This window comes from Oreochromis niloticus, linkage group LG11, assembly GCF_001858045.2.
Source record: "Oreochromis niloticus isolate F11D_XX linkage group LG11, O_niloticus_UMD_NMBU, whole genome shotgun sequence".
Taxonomy (NCBI): Eukaryota; Metazoa; Chordata; class Actinopteri; order Cichliformes; family Cichlidae; genus Oreochromis; species Oreochromis niloticus.
Window position 1 is genome coordinate 7,589,627 of NC_031976.2, and position 26,503 is coordinate 7,616,129.

The 26,503-nt window shown below is 40.9% G+C and overlaps 1 protein-coding gene and 1 long non-coding RNA gene across 3 annotated transcripts; both read right to left on the reverse strand.

Moving 5' to 3' along the window:
• Window positions 1–6,383: 6,383 nt before the first annotated feature.
• On the reverse strand, window positions 6,384–8,670 carry LOC112848141 (uncharacterized). Of its 2 annotated transcripts, XR_003222086.1 has the most exons (4): window positions 8,424–8,670; window positions 7,701–7,776; window positions 7,188–7,273; window positions 6,384–7,077 (listed from the first exon to the last, which is right to left on the reverse strand). It is a non-coding gene; the product is annotated as an uncharacterized LOC112848141 (long non-coding RNA). The 2 variants fall into 2 exon arrangements; XR_003222085.1 differs by having other exon boundaries at window positions 6,384–7,273.
• A 6,459-nt stretch (window positions 8,671–15,129) lies between these two features.
• On the reverse strand, window positions 15,130–16,785 carry tmem158 (transmembrane protein 158). Its single transcript, XM_005456736.3, has one exon. The coding sequence runs from the start codon at window positions 16,438–16,440 to the stop codon at window positions 15,739–15,741; it is 702 nt and encodes a 233-aa protein (XP_005456793.1). The 5' UTR covers window positions 16,441–16,785; the 3' UTR covers window positions 15,130–15,738.
• Window positions 16,786–26,503: the final 9,718 nt, after the last annotated feature.

Here is a 26,503-nt window from a genome sequence, read left to right on the forward strand (position 1 = left end):
GACTCAGTGCTCATTCGGAGGGACGTGTTGTTTTATGTGAGACACTAAGGCATCAGAGTGTGCACGGACACTCTCTGTTTCACTGATATTGACGCTTGGGTATGGTGTGTGAACACTTTTTCCTCTAAACTGTAAGCTTTGTGGGAGAGAGTAGTTTAGGCCACACACTTTTGAAATGGTGTCCCACCCAGACAAAGGGAATTAGGAAGATGGCTGCGACTTGGATGCTGAAGCTCCCAGCCTGACAAAGTACATCATCCCTCACTCTACATCTCTTGACTTCAACCTTAAGGTGGAAAACTTGGAAGAAGAAGTTGAAAAGCTGCGAGTTTGCTTACAAGATTCACTAGAGCTACAAAAGAGCCTACTGAAACATTTGGATCATGGCACTAAAGGGGAACCCGGGGAGTGGACATCTCCCCAGAGAACCCCGAACCCAGTGGTTTTTTCCATGCCATTCATGCAGAAAGGGATTGCCAGAGTGCCTCCCCCCCCTGCGACTCCAGCGACAGTCGACGGAACTCTGCAACACATCGAGGATGACCGCTGCAGTGCTGCACCAAGCCAAGCTGGAGCCTCCAGTGTTCGCTTGTGACAGGGGAGTGTCACCGACATGCAGATTCTGAGTGAGCTGCCCCACTTCCTCAAGGGAGAGCCCAGTAAAAGGTTTAGGGCTCTCAGCTCTCACATTACTACATGGTCACACTTTTACCAACTTTTTGAATCAGTGTTCGTATCGGCTGATAACCAAGAGCATGTTTGGGTGGAGGGCACCTTAGCCTTTTGAACTCACCCAGCATGTGAGCTACAAACGTTTGGCGGGGCATCCTCGACCACGTCCAAGCACCGGAGGAGCCCCTCCCACTATGCCCCTGCTTTACCACATGAGTCAGATGTAGTGAACTGTTACTGCAAAACTCTACACACGAATGCCTACATTTGTCAGTGCTGACACCATGTGGTCACTCAGAAAGCACTAACAGTCAATAAACTCACATCAGCTCAGCTTTAGCTCAATTAGCACACAATTAACAAAGTGGAAACACTAGGAGTCAAAATGTATCACACACCAAATCAGAAACTTTAATGGATAGACAAAAGGGCCAAAGTCAGCTCATTCAGGTTTGAAACAATTTATCCAAAGACATGCAAAGGAAGAGGTCGAGGAGGAGGACCTTGTTAGTGGATCATCTCAAAGTGTAATGACTTCTAAAATTATGAATAATTTATTATAAATGACCGAGATGAACATGGTCAGATATCAGCCAAACATTTGACAGTAAAATGTAAGAAAGTAAAGCCCTAATATTTTTCTTGCTGTTTTATAGTTTGACAAACTTTTTGACATCAACCAAAAATAATGCCATTAATACCTTTAATTCATAGTTATGAGAGGGTGGATCATATTAAAACTGCCGTAGGAAAGAGAAACAAGTTTAAGACCACTGAAAACTTTTATCCGCATTTGTTGTCTGTACTGCTGGACGTTACTAAGAAATAAATATGTTTTATGTCAGATTCAGCTGCTGATATACTGCAAGTAAATTTGTGCAGTTTTTGCTGCACCTCATTGTGATCCAAGGGAACTGGTGTGTTTGTCCTCACAACAAACGCTGAAATATGTCTGTATGAACACAGACAAAAATCTTTGACTACTAGCACATCAGTCGGATCAAATGCTTGATTTCAGTTTGCTTCTGTTCCTGTAACAAATGACTGAAAACAACTTTAAAAATGCTAGAAAATGCAGCATACTGCATGTGTAATAGCAGCGTCTATATATTTTAACTAAAAATCACAAAAATTAGGCACCTATCATGTGAAATAGCACACCGTAGCTTCTGTACTAACTAATCTATTTACAAAATATCACAAATGGAAAATGTTCATTGCCTGAAAGCAGCAGAAGACCTCTTTATAATAACTAAAACCTGTATAGAGGAAATGATTACTTGCAACTTTTGCAATAAAAGACCCTTTAATCTGAGACAAAACATTGTAACAGCTCCAGAGAGGTTTGGATGGAGCTGTTTGTGTGTGCCTCAGTTTAGTGCAAAAGCTGCACTCAACAGAAAACGTGCTTTGTGAGGCTGAACAGTGAGCAATCACACAGGGAATGAATATCCCAAAGTTCAAGTGGGTCAAGAGAGTCCAGTCTTCTGCTCAGTTGCTTCCCTCTAGCTCCAGTCGAGGCCCCAGATTCGGGAGCTGTTGATCCTCACGTTGATCCTTAGGCTGGTAAGTCATATTCTGGTAAACCTTATTGTTCGCTGGTGGTCGTATTTTGCTTGGTGGCCTGTTGGGAAGTGGAGGACCCTGCTGTGATGAGAGCAGTGGCTTTTGAGAGTCTGTGTGTCCTGAGACAGGTTGACATGTTTCTTCATAGTTGCCAGTATCTGCACCCCTTTTCAGCAGGTGTGTGTAGACGAGGCTGTCATCAGTCTCGGAGTACATATGGGTCTCATCATTTTTGCAAGTCCCCAGCACTTCTGAGGGCTTGTGTCCTGGTAAGAAGTTGATGCCATTTGGATTATAGACAGCAACCTCATGACTGAGTTTCTTCTTCTTCTTCCTGTTTGGTGGGAAAGAAGAGAAGATTGGGATTATTTTCTTAAAATGGTTTTATTTTCCTAAAAAGGGTCATCCCCTTTGAAAACACACTAAATAATAGAAAGAAGTTTGCATCTAAATTAGTCCCCTTACTATTCAGGGAGGTTTTAGATAAGAAGGCCTTACCTACAACTATGACACAAGCAGCTATTACACTTCTACGTGAAAAATCAAAAGATCCACTGCTATGTGAGTCGTACCGTCCAGTTAGCCTGCTGTGCTTTGATTATAAGATCCTGGCAAAAGTTCTATCTGGCAAACTTGATGGTGTTCTTCCCAAACTTATTCACCCGGATCAGACGGGCTTTGTATCCAGCAATATACGACGTGTCTTCAATATACTACATCAACATAATAATTCTGAGCCTGAAGTGTTAATTTGTCTTGACGCACAAAAAGCATTTGATAGAATAGAATATAACTTTTTGTTCACTGCATTACAAAAGTTTGGATTTGGCTCAGTCTTCTGTTCTTGGGTTACTATTTTGTATGCAGCACCACAAGCATCAGTACGAACCAATAAGGTAACGTCTAGCTTCTTTCCTCTTTCACATGGCGCTCGATAGGGATGCCCCTTGAGCCCCCTACTATCTGATATTGCTATTGAACCTTTGGCAATCAAGATTAGCAAGCAAGCAATTTATTTATATAGCACTTTCAGATCAGCCCCCAGCTGAACACAAAGTGCTGTACACTTGACATGCCAGAAATGATACATTGAACATGTTAAAAAATAATAAAATAAAATAAAATAAAATAATAATAATAATAATAATGATGATAATAATAATAATAATAATAATAATATAAAATAAATAAAAAATATTTAAAAAAGAAAAAATAAGATGATTATTAAAATGACATTTAAAATAATAAAATTGGCACAAATAGCAAAAACAATAATAAAATAGTATAAAAATGATGATGAGAATTACATTTAAAACAATAAAATCAGCACATTAGATTAAAACAATAAAATCGGGGTCAGACTGTGTCATAAGCCAAGGAGTAAAAATGGGTTTTAAGACGTGTTTTAAAAGTGGACAGTGAAGGGGCCTCTCTAATGTGCTGGGAAAGATTGTTCCACAGATTAGGAGCAACAATAGAGAAGGCCCTGTCCCCTCTGAGCTTTCTCTTGGACCTGGGTACCTCCAGGAGCAGCTTGTCAGCTGACCTGAGAGACCTGGGGGGTGAGTAAGGATGCAGAAGCTCAGAGAGGTAAGTTGGGGCAAGACCGTTTAAACATTTAAAAACAAACATGAGAATTTTAAAATGAACTGTAAGATATACAGGCAGCCAATGGAGTGAAGCCAGGATGGGAGTTATGTGCTCTCTTTTACGAGTTCTGGTTAAAAGTCGTGCAGCAGCATTTTGGACCAGCTGCAGACGAGAGAGAAGATGCTGACTAACTCCACAATAGAGTGCATTACAGTAATCTAAATGAGATGAAATAAAAGCATGGATTACCGTTTCAAGATGCGGCCTGGATAAAATAGGTCTTATCTTTGCCAAGCGCCTTAAATGATAAAAACTGGACTTGACAGTAGCCCTAATTTGACTGTCTAATTTAAAATCACTGTCCATCTTAAAACCCAGGTTTGTAACAACAGATTTAAAATACTCTGCCAGGGTTCCCAAATCAATAGCGGAGGGTTCACAAGGTCCACTAGGACCAAACAGAATCAGAATCACCTCAGTTTTGCTAACCCTTAAGTTTAGGGACATCCAAGATTTAATGTCTTCTAGACATGCTAGAAGTGGCTTAATAGAGAAGGCCTCTTTCTGCTTCAGAGGCAGATAAATCTGACAGTCGTCAGCATAGCAGTGGAAGGATATTCCATGCCTTCTGAGGATGGTTCCCAGGGGCTGTAAATATAATGAAAAAAGCAGAGGCCCTAAAATTGAGCCCTGCAGGACCCCAGACTGAAAAGTGGCAGAGGAAGACTCATACCCTAAAAACTTAACACTAAAAGTTCTGTCACAAAGATAAGACCTAAACCATTTCAAAGCAGTACCATGAATGCCTGCAAGATGGTGCAAGCGTAAGTAAAATGTTGTGGTCTACAGTGTCAAAGGCAGCTGTTAGGTCAAGGAGGACAAGAACAACATGATTACCAGAATCACAGGAAAGGAGGATATCATTAAAAACCTTTAAGAGTGCTGACTCCATGCTATGAAAGTTTTTAAAACCTGATTGAAAGACCTCCAGGATACCATTCTCATTTAAAAAATCCATCAATTGGCAGTGTACAAATTTCTCTAAGATTTTAGACATAAAAGACAACTTGGAGATAGGCCTGTAGTTAGCCAATACAGTGTGGTCCAGGGCAGGTTTCTTAAGCAAGGGTTGTACTACTGCATGCTTAAAATTAGCAGGGACTACACCAGATATTAAACTGCTGTTTATAACAGTAAGAACAGCCTGGCCTATGCTAGAAAAAATCTCCATAAAAAATTGTGGTGGGACAGGATCATTTGGGGAACCAGAGGGCCTCAGGTGGCTGACCACATCCTCTAAATAAGAAAGAGTCACAGGCTCAAACTGGTTAAAAACAGCAGAGCAAGGGATCAAGACAGAGGGGTCAGACTCAGGGGAAGAAATGAGAGCCCGCGTGGTTGCAACCTTCTCAATGAAAAAACACATAAAATCATTAGACAGTTTATGAGAGGCCTCCAAACAGCCACTTTGTGGAGCATTTAAGACTGAGTCAATAGATTTAAATAACACACGTGGATTGTGACTGTTGGAGGAAATGATCTTAGAGAAATATTTTCTTTTAGCCTCTTTGACTGTATCCTGATAGAGGCGCCAGCAGGTCCTTTAGGATTTGAAGAGACACCTGCAGTTTGTCCCTCTTCCATCTGCGTTCAGCTCTACGACACTCCCTCTTCACAGCCCGAGTGGCGTCATTAAACCAAGGGTCAGTTTTAGCCTTGGGCTTCCTGGTTTTTAATGGTGCCACAGAGTCCAGAATAGTACGGCAAGAATATTGAAACCAGGAGCTGAGGTCCTCTGTGTCCAAGGGAGTACGATCGGCGGGGATAGACAGCTGGTTAAAACAGTTGAGAACTGGGCAGCAGTGAAAGGGTTAATAATCCGACAGTGGCGAACAGGAGCGCTGGTTTGAACTGTAGTGCGTGAAAACACAGCATCAAATAATACAGCCATATGGTCAGAGAAAGCAGTGTCAGCCACTTCCACGTTAGACACAGGTAGACTGTGTGACAAGACCAGGTCTAGTGTGTGTCGGTGTTCATGTGTGGGACTTAATGAGTTAAAATGACTTAAATGAGTTCATTTACTTGAGAGGTGAGCAAGTGGAAAAATTGTCCCTTTATGCTGATGACCTCCTCCTCTTTCTTTCAAAACCAAGCATCACGATACCAATTGCTCTAAACCTTATTGAAAAATTCGGACAAGTATCTGGCTACAAATTAAACTTATTTAAAAGTGTTCTATTCCCAATCAATGACAAAGTTCAACAAACTACTTGGAATATCTCCCCCTTCAATAAAAACTGTTTCAATTACTTGGGCGTGTGTGTAACATATGACTACAACTGCTTATTTAATAAAAATTTCATTTAGGCATTAAACAAGGCCAAATCAGATGTGGAAAGGGGGTCAAAACTCCCCGTCTCTTGTAGGAAGAATCAACTCTGTAAAGATGACAATTATGCCTAGGTTATTATACCTGTTCCAAACCATACCAGTCTTTATTCCTAAAATGTTTTTAAAGAATTAAACAAACGTATTTCTATGTTCATCTGGAACAAAAACATCCCTAGAATTAGGAAAGAATACTTAGAAAGACGAAGGGAGGATGGTAAGTTATCCCTACCCAATTTTCTTTACTGGGCAACCAACATCCATAAGTTGTTGTATTGGCTTACAGACCCATCAGATGATGCTGAATCTCCAGACTAGGTACACCTGGAACAACACTCTAGTAGCCCAGTCTCACTTAGCTCTTTGATGTGCAGCCCTTTGATGTCATTGGACAAGCAATATAGTTCTTCAAGGCTCTTTAAAGATATGGTTCAAATTTAGGACTCATTTAAAATGCAGGTAGGCACTACTTGCATTTGCTATACAGTCCAACATTCATTTCACCCCATCTTTGATAGATCCCTCATTTCAACAGTGGCATAGGAGAGATAAAACATGTGTAAGGGACCTCTTTAAAAGAGGCCATTTCATTTCTTTTGAGCAGTTGAAAATGGACTTTGATGTCCCACAAACTGACTTTTTCAGGTACCTACAAGTACGCAGTTTTGTAAAGACCAATTTTTCTTTAACATTACCCCAAAGAACATGGCTTGATGAATGTTTGGACATGAACCTACTGGATAAGGGCCTGGTGTCAGCCATATATGGCAAGATTCAGGGTTCGGTGTCTCCATCACTCAGCCAAAAATCTATGGGAAGGAGAACTGGGGCAAGTCTTCACAGATGAAGCTTGGCAGGCTGCAATCACAAGAATTCATTCCTCATCACTCTGCGTCAGACATGGCCTGCTACAGTTTAAGGTACTGCACAGATTGCACTTATCTCCAAATAGAATAACAAGTATGTACCCTGGTGCAGATTCATCATGTACCATTTGTGGATGCGGCCAAGCTGGTCTTGGTCATATGTCTTGGCTCTGCCCAAAACTTCAAACCTTTTGGGAGACAGTTTTTAGAACAATTTGGTTTATGCGTAAAAGGACTATTACACCAACTTCTACAACGGCTTTATTTGGGGTTGTCCCGCCGGATACATCAGTATCAACACACCAGGCAAATGCGATAGCATTCATCACGCTACTTGCAAGATGCTTAATACTGTTAAACTGGAAAAAAGCATCTCATAAACGGTGGATGAGGATATTATGTCCCATCTGAAGCTTGAACATTTGAAACATACTATTAATGATTCTCTTCAGAAATACAGCAGGACCTGGCAGCCATTTCTTTTGTATTTTAAGACTGAATTCTTAGTAGTGACAGTCGGGTGCTTTTTTTGGCACCTGTTGTTGTGATTGTGGTGTTCTGTGAGTCATGTTGTTGTGCAATCTTTAAAACCAATAAAAAGATTTGAATACTCACTTAATCATTAAAACAAGCACTATCGCAGAAATAACCAGCAGAGTAGCCACCACACCCAGGATGATGGTTAAAAGTGCTATAGAGGAGAAAGAATTAACTTAGTTAACATTTGGATCACATTTTCAACTGTGCCACTGGTAAAAAAGTGTAAAAAAGAATTAAACAGTAAACAGAATTACTGAAACTGAAAGATCACTTGTTTATTGTCTGTCCTCCTAATTACAGCCTCATATTCCTGTTGGCTACAGCAACAGTGGTGCTTTACACCAAATGCTAAAGTTATCAAGCTGATGTGATCTGGTCACAGTGCTGCAGTACTTTTTGTCATAAACCAAAGTCTTGGAAAAATTTGAACCTAGTAATGACGAGGTTTTACCCAGACCATCAAACTTCCAGCTGTTGGGCAAGTCTGAAACACCTTCCTGACCTGTTTGCTCTGGGAAGTCATGCTCAAACACAGTGTTGTGACCTGTCCAGGGTATACCCTGAACTGCATTAGTGGAAGAAAACGTAACATTTGGGGCCTTGTTTTCACTCTCTGTGGTCATCACTTCAAACAACTTCTACATTATGCAATGACAGAGCTTTATGCAAATATCGATTAAAGCAGTTTTACATTTCCAAAAGCAAATCTTTCCCCTGGGAGTAACTGGGAATAACATCTCATCTATTTATTGTTAATGAAACTCCAAACTATTAATAAAGTACTTATAACATACAGACTTTTCTAAGGTGGGAGGTAAGCAGACACTTTGAGGATGAAGGTGAGTCCAGGAGAATCAGCAGGTGCTCTCTCCATCTCGCAGTTCCTCAGCGTGAACAAAAAGTCTCCCTGCTTCTGGAGCGGCTGTGTGTCATTTAATCTCAGACTTGATGTCACCCTCCTGGTACTCCGCCGCTACTTTCTTCTTCACACAATGTGGTGGTGTGAAGTTTAGAAACTGAACATGAGCCCTGTGTTTGTCTGGGACCTGAAAGTACCACTCCATGGTGTCGTCATCAGGGAAACTATCCGGGTAGCCCCGCGAGAACAGCTCTGTGGACAAGTTTCCTTTTGGTAAAGTCAGAGAAATTCGGGCAAGAGCTACAACACACACACACACACACACACACACACACATTCACTCACTGTTTTTATATATGAGAATCACCATGTTAAGCATGTAACATATGTAGTTATAAGATTTCTGCTATGTAATTTTCTTGCTAAATGTCTGTATGCAGTTTTTCCTGCTGTTCATATGATTCAGTGTATTAAACTCTGTTCCAAGAATTCTACTCTTTACCAGAGCATCTTTTTGAGTGCCTGGATTTTAATTGGATCTAAAAAGGTTGGATCTCCACATCGTTGATAGGAGAAGGTTATCAGGATGGCTTCAAAATTTGCGACCACAATGCTTCTCAAAAGTTATTAAAATTTCAACAACTTTTCAAATACTGACTTCAGCTATGCTTCAGCTATTTTTAGCTGAGAGTTTCAGCTGAACAGCATGCACACAGCATTATCGCAAGAAATGCAAGTTTTTCTAGTTAAAATTTAGCTTTAAAAATATTCTGAGAACAACCTATGGCAGTCCCTTTTTTATGGGGACTGCCATCACATTGCGTTTTTGAAGCCAGTGTGTGTGTAGTAGCCAATAAAAGCAGATCAAAAGTACTCAAATACAACGACTTGTACTCATCAAAAGAAAAATTCAGTTCACATCAAATTTATTTGTGCCAATTTAAACATTTATTATTATTATATTTTATAATATTGCAGGGTACAAGATACAAGACCCTACAATAATACAGACAAAACCCAACAATCCAAAGACCCCCTATGAGCAAGCACTTAGCGACAGTGGGAAGGAAAAACTCCCTTTTAGCGGGAAGAAACCTTCAGTAGAACCGTGTATCTAATTTTTTTTCTACTCATGCCTGTTTGTGAGAACTGGTAGGAGAGTTGTTCTTAGATGCCCAAAAGTTGATTCTGTTCACGTGGATGTAGCGTTTTCAGTGGGAGAAACATTTGGTCACTCATCCAAGTGACTTCTTCAGTGTCAGCTGACTGCAGGTTTCCCCAACCTTATAGACAGTACATTTGCAGAATGACTGAAACTAGCACCACTGAATGAACAATGAGGGAGGTCAGTTCCTTGATCATAGCCCATTGTTCCCTCAGTGGTTTCAGTCATTATGCAAATGTACTGTTTGTACATTTGGATAATGACTGACTAACCATTAATCAACATATGAACATTACCTGATGCTGCTGAAGTGAAGTGAAGTTACACAGGTTTTATTCGGCTACGTTCACACTGCAGGTCTTAATGCTCAATTCCGATTTTTTGATCAAATCCGATGTTTTTGTCTTCTTGTTCACACTACAAATAAAATGTGACAGCAAACGCGCTCTAGTGTGAACCCTCAAAGCGGCCCGCATGCGCAAAAGAAGACGTCACACACAACGCGCCCTGTTTAGACCCAGACCAAACAATATTGTTTGACTTATGGCCCTTAATATAAAGACTTGTTTCAGACTTTGCGTTTCCCAATTTTGCTTTAGGTTATAAAGTTATTTTGTTATTTAAATATGGCCTAATAATTATCCTTATTGCTGTTTTAGAGAGGAGCGGTGCTTCAAAATAATAGTTGCAGATTTCTGTCAGAATCTGCAGATTATACAGTACAAATAAAATGTTCACTTTTCTCCAACGTTGTCTTCCCAACAGTTTTTTTTTTTTTTTAATTTGTTAATTTCAGGCACAACAAAATACATATATTGAACATAAAGTGCACAAAAAAACAAACAAACAAACAAAATGTACCTGAAACATCACTAACATCTATAACTACTCCAGAAATTTTGGAAATATCAGCTCTTTATACAAGAAAGTTACAGTAGGATACAAATAATATCAGGCTGATCCTGCCACAATTTGTTCACCCTGTCCAAAGACTTATTGCTCCTGAAATTTTGGAGGTTTTAGCTCAGTACAGTTCTGTACCGTTACAGAAGGATACAAATAATGATCAGTCAAAATGTCATTGGTTTATTGAAATAATCCCGTCCCATGTTGTGCCAAGGTCCCGACGCAGGGGAAACAAATTCTGTCAGGGGATAAATAATTTTGCATGACACCGGTCAATATCTCATCTGGAAAAACTGCGTCACCTTTGAGTTTCACATTTTTAGTGGAAAAGAGCAACAGTGTTTGACTTCGTAATTTAACGGCGGGAGATCACAAGGACTGTGAGCCATCTGCAGGCCAGCCAGCTGCTCCATAAACAATTTGTGGTGGTGTTGGGAGACTCCAGTGAGTAGAAGGCTGACAAAATTAATTCACTGGCATTTACATCATCTTGTGCATTTCCACTTAAGGTGTTCCTGTTTGCCCAATGTTGACTGTTTTGTGAATAAACTCTATGTAACTTTCACAACATCTTCATTAGGTTCAGGTTGGTAGTGCTGGAATTGATCCCCGTTTACCTTCAGAAATCGTGAGCAACTTGAATGTTTTCCATCATAAAATAGTGCTTTAAAGTTTTGGTATAAAAATCTCCATGTCACAAAACAATGAAAATCCAACAAACATCCCTACCAAACAGGCGCGCTCATGTCTGACAAGCCTTCGCGACACCCCCTACGTGTATTTCATGAAGTGCAGGCTGTGGCCGCCATACCACCTAACGAAAAAATTTCAACCATTTCAACCTGGGTTGAAAGTGTGGACTTCAAACTATACACCAGTTTTTGAATTATGTCGATAGGCCACGTAAAACCAGAGTTATGATTAAAAAATACACACAATGTTTTTTTGTTTTTTTCTGAACAAAACAATGGTGTTTGCAGTGGGAAGAACTGTAAAAACGGTGTTTTCTACGGACAGCGCTAGCAAACACTCTCCGCTTGCGTAAAGAAAGAAAGAAAAAAACACCCCTTCCCTATTGGTGTTAGAGTTTACCATGTCAGCCAATCAAAAAAATGATATGGCAACATGTGGCACTTGGTTGTTTAGGGAGAAGGGGACGTTTTAGGAGTGACACGGAAAGCGAGCGAAAGAAAGAGAGAGAGCTGCATTTTTCCAAGTTCAAATAATGGCATCAGACTACTGACTACTATTGAATCTGTATAATGTAATGTATGAATCTATGGGTATTACTTCTAATCTATCATTTTATTTCTTCCTCAGTTCACCGGGCGATATATAAAGACATTGTCCTGCTGATCCAGAAAGACAAACATCTCTCCTTGGGTCAACTAAGGAGCAAGGTAAGGGCTCAAATTTACCGGTTTTAAACACTGACACAAAGAAGAGGGCAGGGTGTATAATCATGTGTAAGCTACCAGACAAAACCTCAGCTAACTTATGCAATATAAATGTTATAATCATTCCACTGGTGTCATTTAAATTGTAATGTAAAAAAAAAATGGGTGTAATATTTTTGCACAAATAGAAATGAGTCTCATTTGAATGCCCTGCTTTATATCTGTTCACCTCCTTGTTTGTGTTGTTCTCACACTTGTAACCTACTTCTTTAGGGTGAGATAAGCTTTGAACAGGACTGCATGATGAAAGGGGGCTGTCTGGGTCGAATGCACAATGGCACAAATTACAAAGAGGTCCGACTTTTGGCCCATCATGGAAACTGAGGACACCACCACCTGGTCCGCTTTTACTTTGTGACGCGCATAAAGAGCATCCTGGACGACTTCCGCCATGGCTTGAAACCAGATCTTATTTTTAACTCCTGTATTTGGGATACTACAAGGTGAAGAGAACACTGTTGGCATTATTGTTAGCATAAAAGATGAAATTTAAATAAATGTTACATTGCAGTGTAGAAAGTTTTAGCAATTCAGCTGAATTTGAAGTCTTGTGATTCTGTTCTAGAAAAAGACACCGTGTTTGTTGTCCAAAAGTATTTTGTGACATTATTATATTGATCTTTTTGATTACCTGTAACTGCACTAAGAGAATTCAGAAATGTGAACAAGCACTGATGGTGTAATCTACAGCTGTGGCCAAACGTTTAGAGAATGAGAAGTGTTGTTTTTTGTGTGTTTTTTTAACAGCTACTAGTTTAAGATACACCGTCTGATGCTCTTGGACACATCATCAGTGATGCAACCTGGGGTCATAGGGGGTTTCGGGTCTTTCAACAATCAGACCCCCTCTCCCAGGCGACCCAGCTAGGGTTGATCAAGCCCAGCAACACATAGGGTAGCTGGGGCTTGGTTGTCACACTTGTTACTCTTGGATGACATTCTGATCTTTTGAGCATGTTTCAATAATCGTATTGTATATGTGTCTTTTTGGCTGCTGTTACAACCAAATTTCCCCTTGTGGGACAATTAAAGGATTATTCTATTCTATTCTATTCTATTCTATTCTATAATCATTGCTTCATTATTTTTATTATTATTTTTATTATTTTATTAAAATTATTTTTTATTATTTTATTATTATTTTTTGTAATAAAAAAAGCTACTCCAACCCACAATAATTACAAAATACTTCCTCTCCTAAAAGTTTTGTGTCTTTTCCTCAATGTAACTACTGATAAATGGACAGCTTGTCTGGTCAAATGTGTAAAATCAACAGAGCTCCACAGCGCCCTCTGATGTGGGACTAACAAGTAATTAGACAACCCCAGTTTACCTTACTGTTTGCACATGCTGCTGGTGCTCACGATACACAGAACAAAAAGGATGATATGCACTTTATGTGGTAATACCTCCTTTTGTTTCCAGCATCTGTGAGACAACAAATAAGTCTACAAATTGTTATTTCAGCAAAGGGTAGGGTGACTAGATGTCCCTCCTAATGTGGGACTGCATAGCATTTTCTTACAGTGTCCCACATTTTACATTGGCACAAAAACACTTGAAAGTATATTTGGCCTTTGTGTGGTAAATGGCAATCTAGTTATAGTTTAAACTGTTTGTTGTATTTTTATTTTTTAGTTTGCTATGAAACTTTCACACTACTTCCCAGCATTGTTGACGTCTAACTTTGTCCCTCAAAAAACACAGTGTTTGTCCCACACAGACTCTGATGGGGTTTGTTCACCCTAGAAAGGAGTGGCAGAGAAATGCCTTTACTCATTTATGTGTATTTGTTGATGCTGATTGAATTACTGGACAATATTTAAAGCAGACTATAGCTACTTAGGGCGCCCTGAACCTGCTTTTGCTCATAATTTATGTGTGCAACAATATTCTAACACCCTGAAAAGAAATTACAGCATGTTTTCCACAGAAATTAATCCACACACTCATCAGGAAGGACAGGTAAAAAGAAGAAACATTTGCAAAAGCCATAAATTTCATCATAACACCCTGAAAAATAACTATATTAATAGCAGTTATAATTATGAGAATGAGAGAGGAGGACAGAGAATGAGCAAAAAAGAGAGAGCAGGATGATAACAGCAAAGCGAGCGAGAGAGCAAAAAGAAGCAGGAAGGAGTGTCAGAGTCAACAACGTCGCTTCTGTTTCGTCCACATTCACTGGTGAGATTTTTAAAAGTTGTAAGATTATATTTTTGTTATTTTCTAGGTGAATACAACATGTTTGTATGTGACTGTCAGTGCAAAGGACAAGTGAGGAGGATGAAGAGAGAAAGGACAGAGATATTGGCCGCAGATGGCCGCCCCTCCCTGAGCCTGGTTCTGCCAGAAGTTTCTTCCTGTTAAAAGGGAGTTTTTCCTTTTGTAGGGTCTACCTGACAACATAAAGCGCCTTTAAGCGACTGTTGTTGTGATTTGGCGCTATGTTAATAAAATTGAATTGAATATTTAAGTTAGATGTAAAAATTATTATTATTTTTCATAAGATAATTTTCATGCATTTCCACTGTCTTTATTGAATAAGGATACTTTAACCACCTGTTGATTTAGTGGACTGCCTCTGTGTGGTTTAGAAACTGAATGATGTTTTGCATGTTTCTCCTCTTATCTGCTTTGCCATAAATTGTCAAAATGACTGGAATTTGATAAAGGTTTGATAAATAAAGGTTCCACCCTAAAATGGTTGTATTATATGGAATTCTGTGATTATTCATTCTGAATTCTTCTTAGACACTAGATTACGTCATCCTTCGACTTATAGTGCTTTTGAAGGTAATGTGTGTAAACAACTGAATTGAAGTTTGCAAAGGTGAAAAGGGTTGACTACATGGGCAAAGTATATTCTAATAATATCAATTACAAGGCTCTGGATGCATGAAATTGTGACTGTGCCTTCCTAAAAGTTTGATCTTAAAATCGCCCCATACAAAATCTAAATTCAATGACACACTTTCCTGCATTTTAAGCAAAAATGAGCATAAACATTGATGGATCCAGATCCAGAGGTAAAATCATGATCCATTCACATTTAACGCGAGCGCTTGTGTGTGTGAAGTAAACGTGTTGACTGCAGAGAACAGGTCAGAGAGAATCTGGTATGGCCTATAATATGTTTTATTTTTATTTAAATCTTTAGAACATTAATACAAATAACCACTTTTATTCAACTTGACATTAGAAATCTAACAATATAAGTACTGAATCCCTCTCTATGCCAATCATAAACAACAACTATGTTTTTAAAGGATCTTAACCTGGGGGCAAAAAACTATCACATTGACTTTTGAAATGCGCATGACTGTTGGTTATATAGTGTATGAGATGGCACGCTTTAAAGTTCAGTTTTCAGTGCAAAAGTCCTACACATGGAATAAGGCAAAAACTTTCTAGAAAGATTAAAAACTATACAAACACTGTTTAAAGAGAAAAGTTTTGCACAGTTTACGCAGACATAGGAAGGCCTACAAGGGTATACAAAACACATTGGTGTTGGTCCCATTATAGATTAATATTGGCTAGTATATAATAACCCTTTATACTTTACCTCAGTTGTCCTAAAGAGGAAGAGAAGGAGGTCTAAGAACACCCTAGATTAAAGCATTTGATCAAAAAGTTCCTCCGCAATCATTCATTCATACAGTTCGATGGCTACAATTATAGTATAGGCAGCACAGGCTATAAATATAATGAAGGATATTTCAGTTATCTCGGTCTCCTCTGCTCCATCCCATTAGGCAGAAATCCTGCAATGATCGGCACTGGCCATATGAGAGCAGCAACACTCCACACAATGATAACCAGAGTCATAAAACAAGCCACAAGTGTCGACTCGATGGGTTTTCTGTTCAGCCTCCAACTTTTGTCCCCCTTCAGCTCGTCGAGGCTGAAATCCACGCAGCAGAAAGTGACTTGATCCCCGGTCTGCTGGCCCCTCGACCTACCCTGACCGAACCTCCGGTACCGGGACATCCCGCAGCCCACGCACAAGCGCAACTCCTGCTGACCCCCGGTGACCCCGAGGTGCTCGATGACAACGGGCGAGATCACCCTGTTGAAAGACGCGGCGAAAAAAGCCCTGCCGTGGTTGTTGGTGGTGTAGATGATAACATCACACTGGAAGCCGAAGCTGCTGTCCCAGCGGGCCACCAGCGACGTGGGCAGGAGTCTCTGGACGCTCACGTTGCACTGGGACAGACTCTGCATGGAGGAGGCGTCGGGCGAGGCGTCGCTCTCTTCCACAGACCTTTTGGAGAAGCGCACGTCCACCTCCAGGTTCGCCAGGAACCTGTTGGAGGAGTTGATGGGCGGCAGGAGGAGGTCCTCGTCGCTCCAGCCTTGACATCGCGGGAGAAGTGCGGCCACCGCGGTCAGAGCCAGCAGGAGAGTCGAAGAGTTGTTCAGCATGGCACAGGGCGCGTCTCTCCTGCTCGCATGATGCGGTGACGATCGCCGGAGACGGACGAGATGTGCAAATCTTTAATTTACCAGTCGCGAGTGTTTTTTTGTTTTTTTAACGCAGCACCCAGTGGAAAGATTCAATTCCCTGCTCGGCTGATACAAATGGAAACGTCCAAAGGCTGTCATGCGCGCATCCCCCCCTCCCTGCGGATATTTCTATCCGTGTCGTTTTCCAAATGTGCCCATCTATCGGTACACAGACGTAGCAGGATGGGAAGAGCTGTGTGCTCTCAGCTCCGATCTTCACTTCCTGCCGGTCACTTCAGGTGTGAGCGCTGAGCATCAAAACACAAAGGAGTGGTTTGGGGGGGGGGGGTCTCTAGTGCTCCAGTGCGCAGGAGCTTAGAGCATTACATGTTTTCTAGTCATGACATACACATGCTTCATAAACTTACCACACCAAAAATAAATGAAAGCTTTATTCAGAGTCTACAGAGAACATCGCGTGACTGTATAGAGGCCAGTTAATCAGCTGCCCTCAATTTATTCCTCTGAGGCACCAGGAGTTAGCAGCATGAGCAGAGGCATTACCAGAAGTTTAAAAATAATCACGGGTCCCCCAGTGCACCCCTTTAGCCCCACTGAGCTACATGTCAACACATGAGAGAAAATCTCAAATATTTCTTTATTTATTTGGATTTATTGAAATATTCACCAGCCTTGCTACATTTCCCGCACAGAGACATTTATTAAAATGTTAAAGTGCATTTTTTCCATGATTTGGCATCAAAAACGTGCAATTTCTAAAATCTCAGTTATACCCAAGTACAAAAAAGCTTTTAAAAGCAGTATTACTATGGTGGGGAAGCAGCAAATTCTATGTATATACAGGTGTCATATTAGAGGTGGTAATGTCTGTTGATAAGACAATCCATCATTTGGAGCAGACTGAAATATTTGGATGAAACTGGTGATTGCCCCACCTTTTTACCATCAGCAGCAAACCAAGAGCAACTTTTGCTTATTGTTAAATATCTCCCCAAAAATCAGCACAAACAGATATTGGTCACTGATTTCAGATGACGATTGTTATCGAGGGCAATTAGAGAAAAGTCTCAGGCCTTGATCCAGGGTGAATGGAAGAATCCTTACTGCCACTGCTTTTCCTGCAGTGATGTGGTCAGGTTAAAATTTCAGTTTGACTGCAAATTCACGCTCCCTAGGCTGTGTGAGTATGGGGAGACGTCCCCATGTAGCACATGCGTGTCCATATGTTTATAAAAGTGTTTGAAGCATTTTGTGCCACAGAGAAGCATGATAGGATTTCAGGTGATAAGGGACAACAGCATTACAGCAAGGACGCAGTGACTTTGACTGTTGTTTCATTTGACGGACTGAGCTGAGAGATAAGAAGTTAATCCACCACATGCAGGAAAGATTAACCTCCGGACCTTTATTTATTCAGATCAGATTAGATTCACTGAGTTCAGCCTGAATGATGGTCTCTGAGCAAACAGCAGGGTTTTAGTGCCTTGCTCAAAAGCAATTGCTGCGCTTTCATTTCCACACAAGTTACATACCTTGACCAGACACTTTGTTAGGAGAACCTTGCATGGACTCTCTTTTTGCCTTCTAAACTCCCTTAATTCTTCATGGCACATATTCAACAAAGTGAAACAATCAAAACAATCCTCTGAGATTTTGGTCAGTGTTAACATGACAGCTTTACAGGGTTGCTGCAGATTTGTTGACTGCACATTCATCCAAAAGGTGCTCTACTGGATTGAGAGCTGGAGACTGTGGAGGCCATTTCAGTACAATGAACTAATTGTCATGTTTAAGAAACCCGTTTGAGATGATTTGAGTTTTCTGATGTGTTATCCTGCTCCAGCCATCAGAAGATGGGTACACAGCGGTCATAAACAATACTGGACATGGTCAGAAACAAAATTAAGCATTTAAACAATGGTCATGTGGTACTAAGGAGCCAAAGTTTGACAAGAAAATTATTCCCCACACCTTTACACTACCCCAAATTGTTGATACAAGGCAGGATGGATCTATATTGTGACCCTGCCATCCAAATGTGGCAGCAGAAATGGATATTCATCAGACCAGATAATAGTTTTCCCGTCTTATATTGTCTAATATTGGTGAGCCTGTGTGACACAAGTAGCAGTGCAGTCTTCTGCTGCTGTCAACTGTTTCAAAGTTTGATGTTTTGTACGTTCAGAGACGCTCTTCTGCACACTTTGGTTTTAATCAGTGGTTATTTGAGTTACTCTTGCCTTCCTATCAGCTCAAATCAGGCCAGCCATTTTCACACTGACCTCTGACAACAACAAGGCATTTTAACCTGAAAAACTGATATTTTCTCTTTTTCAAACAATTCTTTATAAACCCCAGAGATGTTTGTGTGGGAAACTACCAGCAGATCAGCAGTTTCTGAAATACTCAAGAATCAACCATGCCACATTCAAAGACACTTTAGTCACCTTTCTCCCCCATTCTGATGCTCACTTTGAATTTCAGCAGGTCTCTTTGACGATGCCTTAAAGCCTAAAAGCTCTGAGTTGCAGCCACATGACTGGCTGATTTGATAATAATGATGTGTAACTAATACAGTGACTGTATGAATAAACTCTGTCTGAACAACCTCAGCCTTTATCTTCCTTCAATGAAGTACGTGTTAATTCTCTAAAAACTGACAATCTAATAAAATTTTATTCATGTTATTTACACGTATTTCCATCCATTCAGTGATGAAGCATCCATGAGAAATACTACAGCATCATTGTTGCATCATGACCCCACTGATGGGGAACTTACCTGGCAAACACATCTAGAATCTCAGAGTTTTTGTTGTCTGCAGGAATATGGGGCCAGTTATTTGTACTGTCATAACGTACAGTTAGACCATCGTATGATAGGGTGTTGCCACATTTTATTTCTGATTAAGTCAGGGAATGAGGGAAGATTATGATTTTGCCTAAATTTCTCCCTCACAGAGAGATGTTTTTGAGCATCCAACACAATTTTTAGCCGACCCTTCCCATGTTGGTACTGTACCTCCTTCCTGAGTAAAAGGCACTTTTGTGTAAGCATGCTCATTATGAACATTCTTTTGTCCTTCTGTCAGGACAACCTATTAATGGGTATCTCCTGCTGGATATATAAAGCCTTGCTGCTGCTCAGAGATAGCTGCAAGTTCAAATCCACTCAGGTCTAATGACGGTGCTACACACAAGCTACACAGCTTCTCAGCAAGCACAGAAGGCCACTCATGAAAGAAAATGTTCACATCCGTTCTTTTTTCCTTTTCAGTCATAAAACAGCCGCTGCATGCAAAGTGTCTTCCTGTAGTTACCCATAGTGAATTGTGTAGAGAAAATACTATCTTTGGCTTGTCGTTCATTCTGCACATAGCAGAGCCTATTCAGGACACCATATATAAGAAAAAAAGAATGAATTTAAAATCTCACATGACAATTTTTTGTTATTTAAGTGTGTTACCGTCTCACAGACTCAGACTGCCCATTAAGAGCAACGATCTCTCTCCCCAAGTTGTGAAGAATCTGCTTTAATCGGCATTGCTATTTTTAAAATGATGTGTTTGTTTTTCTTTCTCAGTCCAAAGCTTCTACTTATGAAGCTGTAAAGCCAATAGTCCATAACCCCTTTACTTGTTTGCTCATCTACTCTCGCTCTTTGAGCTTTCTTTATGTTGGTGCTTGTTTCCTTCGACCGTATTGTGCACTCAGGGGAAACCAGACACATCAATAAACATGTTCCTCTGCTGGTCTGCAGCAGCAGGGGTTTTCGTACACACTGTGTATCACCTGGCTGCTCTATCTGATACGAGACACAATCCCCCGCCCGCCACCCTGCCCTCTTTGTGTTATGGATCCAGCACTTTATCACAAACGGCCAATATGATTACACCTACAGCTGGGGACACGGCTGCAGTTAATCTCAAGGGATTTATTTTTTTTTTAGCTCTAATGATAGTTTCAATATTAGGACTGGTGGTTAAACACCTGATCGCTTTTTGGCAGGTTGCCCTGAGCTGGAAAATCTCACTAACTCCAAAAACTTGATGAGATCAAAACCAACCTTTCTCCTTTTACCTTTTGAAAGAGGTTTAAACTAGTGTCTTAACATTTGGCATTTTTGAAGTATTTGTACTTTTATTTATTAGAGCTGCACTGCATTTTTTTTCATCTACAGCATCATTGTTTAGTCTTTTCCCTTTATTTTTCTATAAATTGAAAATGGAAAGATGATCATTTACTCCGTGCCTTATGGGCATGTGTAAAAATTCAAGAGTTCTGGTCCAGAATATCTGAAAACATTCATGATCATTTAGGGATTCAGTCACACACGATTCATTTTAGGCAGCGACTCAAAATCAGAGGGAGAAGACTAACATTTTTTTGACTGTTTGGTCAGACACATGCACACGCTGGAGGTCGTTTTGTCGGGCTCTGGCAGTGCTTCTCCTGTTCCCCCTCACACAGGCACAGGAAGCAGAAATAGGACCTGCTGATGGGTTGATCCAGAAAGCCAGCTCGCCTCATGTAATTCGTGTAATGGCCACTCTCCGGGATCTCCTGTATACTCATGCGACTGTGCTGGGAGACACAGGAAACCTTTATGTGACAGCAGCAATAAGGATTCTAGTAAAAAGCAAAAGTAGAGACAAATCAGTCAGGAGTGATGAGGAGAGAGCACCGGACACTGGAAACCGTCTGCAAAAAACATTCTTTTTGGGGGGGATTACCACTGCAGTGCAACTGTTATCACTTTCATTTGCATTAAAGGAATTAAATTGGGCTCACAGTGGTTTAAGTTTCCCATGATCAAGTGTTCCCTTCACTGTTTTGATCAGTGCAGTTTGTTTAAAGGGCTCCTGACTTAGAGGCTGTAAGGTGTGGAAAGACAGGGGTGGAGACCTGAATATGGTTTGTTTTTATATTATTTTCTGTGCATGTTTTGGGCAAGCATAAATAAAAACTGTCCATATCAACAACAACAACAACAACAAAACAAGATGGATGGATTCAATGCAAAAAAGCATCATGAAAAGCAACTGCTCTCTTCCCCATTTTATTTTAAACAAAACAAGACACTAAAGGTTTCCCTGAGGTGCAGATCGGCCGTTGCTCTTACTTGAAGGGTTCAGGAAAAGCCAAATTATCCTCGCGTCTCAGTTGCTTAACTTTCATAACATTCTCCTCTTCAACTTTTTAAAAAGAGGCTATGTCTTTGAGGAATTAATTATGCCTTTTAGCAGTCTACTTTTCCCAACAGCTTAAATATAATACATCAGGAAAGATAATAAGCTATTGACAGAATTAGGGTGATGATTATTCTGTTTCATCTTTGCAGACTGAGATGAGATATGGACGCCACTTGTATGAATTGTTTTCTCCTGTGCTGTTTAAATGGTGTAATTTGCTCCAGAGGCCTGCCTTCGTGTATTTGATGTGAGGGCCAGCTGAAAGATACCTTGGCCTCAATTTGCACCTGAAAGCTCCCGTGTGCTCGCCTCTGTTTAATTATGACAGCGTATCCCACTCGGTCTTTTTCTCTTTTTTTTTGCTTGAAAACAATCGTGTAGTTGTACCGCTCTCTTTCTGTGCACTGAGACATCTCTCTGGTGCACGCAAACACTCCCACACGTTTCCAAATGCCGGTCCCTCCGCATCAGAAATGCTCCAGACAATGTACTGGTGAGCCGAGCAGGAAAATGTAAATGACTTTCTTGTTCATTAATTATGCTATAAAAATGTAAATTGCTCTGGTGACAAAAATGCAAATGGACTAAGATAAAAGTCTCTTCTGCTAAAGGAAAATGTATGAAAGATTCATTTCTCAGAAAATGTAGCTCTTTATTTTGGAGACCAAAAAAGGAGAGACCTGCAGCAGCTCCTGGCTGGCCTTCATCAGCTCTGCGCTGGATCAGACGCCATTAATCTGACCCGCTGGCTCTCACACACAACTGACTTAATTAGAAGTCAAGGACTGGGGACGCGGCTCCTCATAGCTGTGGTGTCGCTTATTTTACATCTGAGAATCTCCTGTCTGTTTCCAGTGGTCCTGTCATACCACCAATCACTGCCAGGACTTATCACCACGGCAACAAAACTGCGTTTCCCTAGTAGCAGGGGAGTAGTGGGGTGCCTGCTGATAAGGAATGAATGGTCTGTTTAGTTGGTAATAATAAAAATAATAATAAAAAGAAATGAAAATAATATTATTATCTTTGTTTTTATTGTTATATGTGGCATCAGTGGTGAGGATGCTGCGGGAGATCAGAACAGCCAAATATTCACAATAATAACGTGCTCAGGGACTGTGGATGAAAAATAATGCACAGGGCAGCAGGCCTGTCTATCAGACTGTCCCTCTCACTTAATTTTTGAAGAAGTAACAGGCTCCTAGTCAGAAAACGACTGGTTCAGGCACAGACATGATGAAGAAATGCAGAAGTGGATGCATCTTTTACATTCAGATTCTCGGGGGAATCACACTGAACATTTTGAACAGGTTAAAAAACTGAAACTTACAGTGATGTAATTACAGTTAATGGTTTATTTATAGGGGGACTTAAAGTTACTTCATACACTTTAGGAACGGACTCTGAGACCCTTCTTCTTTGAACTGATGGACAGAGGAGGTCAGGCAGGAGTATCTGTGGACTGTGATGTTCACAAGCAACACTGTGATCTGTAGTGAGAGTAGGGAGCAGATGGAAGAGAACCGGAAGAGGTGGAGGTATGCACTGGAGTGAAGAGGAAAGAACATGAGTGGAAGTGGGACAGAATAAATGTGTGTGAATGAGAGGGGAGACAGGTGTAAGAGTGAACCTGCAAGGAGCAGAGGTAGTGAAGGTGTTTTAACACCTGGGGTCAACCATCCAAATTCAACAGACGTGCACAAGTGAGGTGAATAGAGTGCTGGCATGGTGGAGTTGGTGGAAGTGAGTTATTTCTGAGAGAAGGATAGCAGCAAGAGTGAAAGGGAAGGTTTACAAGATGGTAGGGAAACCTGCTATGATGTATGGTCGAGAGACTGTGGCACTTCAAGTTTTCACTCAGAGTGACCAGAACAGACAGAATTAGAAGAGAGTACATCAGAGGGAGTGACAGCTTAGGGTGAGGCAAGGCTAAGGTGGTTTGGACGTGTGCAGAGAAGGGAGAGTGGATATACTGGGCAAAGGATGGTAAATATGGAGCTGCTAGAGAAGACGGAAGACTACAGAGAAGCTTCATGGATGTAGTGAAGCAGGACATGCAGAGGGTTGGGGTGACAGAAGAGAATGCTTAGGGATAGGGTGAGATGGAGGAAGATAATCTACTGGGATGATCCCTAAAAGGAGCAGCCAAAAGATAAAGAAGAACTGTATTTATTACCTGGAGTCTTATGTAGCCTGTGAAAGATGGGGGACCAAGACTTTTCTTCTATTTCTTTTCCACCAACACAATGGCCAACATAAGAACCAGTTTCCACTAAAAAACACAGGTGCTCATGCTAAAAAGCTGCCACCAGCATCGCACTATAAACCTTAAACATGGGACACTGAGATAGTCCACAGAGGTACATCAAACCCGAATAACACAAGTTGCTAGTGAAGTTCATTACAGGATGTTTTTTGTTCAGCATTTTTAAAGGTTAACGCACATTTTCAAAATAAAAAGCTTGTCATTTGATAAATGTGTAATACCAATTCACTTTAGATAGTTCTAGCCTGTACATAAAGGTCAAAGGTCACTCTTTTGAGGACACCAGTGTTCACATTCTGAATCAAGGAGACGAATAGTTCGAAAGAGGAGTAAAAGAGGCCATGTATGTCCACTGTGAACCACCATTGCTGAACAGAGGTGGTGGCTTACAACACCGGCTGCCAGCCACCTGCAGCGCAGTCTTGAGATCCCTTCTCAGGCACTTTAACCCCCACTCACCCTTTGCCTCTGGTGACCTCAATAGATCACATGGTGGGGTGGGACAAAGTCTCACAGAGGTTTGACCCTTATGCCTAACCTTCCACGTAACCTGACATACACATCCCAACAAATGAAACTGCATGTCAGGTTGATGCACCACGCAACGACTTGAATGATGTGGAACGTTGCAGCTCGTGGTTAAAAGTGCTTTACAGTTACGATTTATCTTGGAAGTATAAATCAAGCTTTAACTTCCGGTGATGGCAATTTCCAATACCTTTTTATTAACACCTTGGCTCATGTTAGGTTTCACATAATGAATAGTGGGTCAAGACCATCAGGACTACCTCCTAAGGGGACAAACCACACTAGGGGTTAAATCTCTGGAGCTCTGAAAAGGAACTGAAGAAGCCTCTTGGATAAGAGTTGAAACATTCTTCACAAACTTAAAGAAGTCCAGTTAGCATCTTTTTCAAACTCCTAAGACTACTCGGATGATCGAGAACTTACAGAGACAACCGGCTCTACCAATGTGTTTTTACTAAAGCAGCAATATATAACAACAATAAAAGTAACCAGATGATTATCACTGATTCTTTTCAAATGTCAGCAGCATTTTAGAGGTGTAGTCTCTCACTGTGAAGGCACAAACAGTAATACACTGCTGGGTTGCTAAAATATAAAGACGTATTACAATCGCTTTTAGATGAAATTTTTAATCTGAGAGTAATTATGAAACACGACTTTTGCTGATTTTAGTTTAAGTGCTTGTTTTTAATGAATCCACTCAGTACGAACAGGACTCACACTGAGTGGATTATACTGGTGGATGATTGAAGATTGCTTACCTCTGAGTTGTAGTTCAGTAGGACAAGTACAGGCATCTTGTACGCGCTACTGTTTAACTGAATACTTTGAACATGAACATGATTTAATGAATTCTAAGACTGCATAAAGCAAAAAGTCTTTATTTGACTGTTAAATTCTGAAGGAGAGCAATTAGGATGCTCATGAAGACACGTAGAAATTACATTTTAACTTGAGGACATAACAAGATGACAATTTGGAGAGTCATTGTATCGGTTTCTTAATCAGATTGTCGCCTCAGCCAGGCTTACAGACGGTCTGAGTGCATGTAGGAGACTGCAGAGGGATCCGCAGAACTGAAGAGCTGTACAGTAATTAGCAGCATTAACTGCTGAGGAACTGCTCTGAAATCAGGAGAAGTGCACAGGGAGCCAGAGAAGAAGACATAACAAATGTGTAGTTGTGTCAAACAGCTTGTGTGTCAGATGACTGAAGTCCCACAGCAGTGTGGGAAAATTAGAACGGGAGCGATCAGGATAGATGGCGATACTGCCCGAGAGCTCCCAGCAGATTGTTTAAGATCTTCCTCCAGCTGCAGAGCTGGTGCTCTGTAGCACCATGTTTCTCTTTGAGGTCTTGGGCTTGCACGAGCACAGATAAGTGAAGGACATGCGAGGCTGTTGACCTGAAACGCAGTCTGGAAATAACATCATACTTATCGGGCTCCCTGAAACACAGTCTGCAGAGATGGTGTGAGATTGCTTCTCCGTGGAGCCACTTCTTATTGAGGTGGATGTGGATTGTGAATCACACGCCTGTTCGAGAAAGGTCACCGTGGACAGGTAAAGACAAGCCAGACCCAGACTCCCCTCATCTGCTTCCCAGCTAACGCATTGCTGCTCCGGCAGCTCTGCGTGGTCGTTTGTCATCTGGTTCTCCGCTCGCAAGGCGCAATCGTCCTCCAGAGCAAGGGGAGAGGGAGCGATTACCATGGGTTGTTTGTCAAGGTGTGAACAAGGTGGATGCGAGTAGAAAAAGAGGATGATTGGTTGCTTTCAAAAGTGATTTGTTTGAAAAACAGCAGAAGGCTGGGGCGTACCTGAGACTGAGAAACAAAAAAAACCCCTGAATACAACAAAAAAATAACTGATGAAAAGACTTTATTTTACTGAGGAAGGATGCCATCCAAGTTTTTAAATGTTAATTAGAGGAGAAATATAAATAAGTGGAGCTCGGAGACAAAGCTGGCCACTGGAAAAAGGACGGGACTTTCACAGAACTGATTCCATATGTGTGTGTGTGTGTGTGTGTGTGTG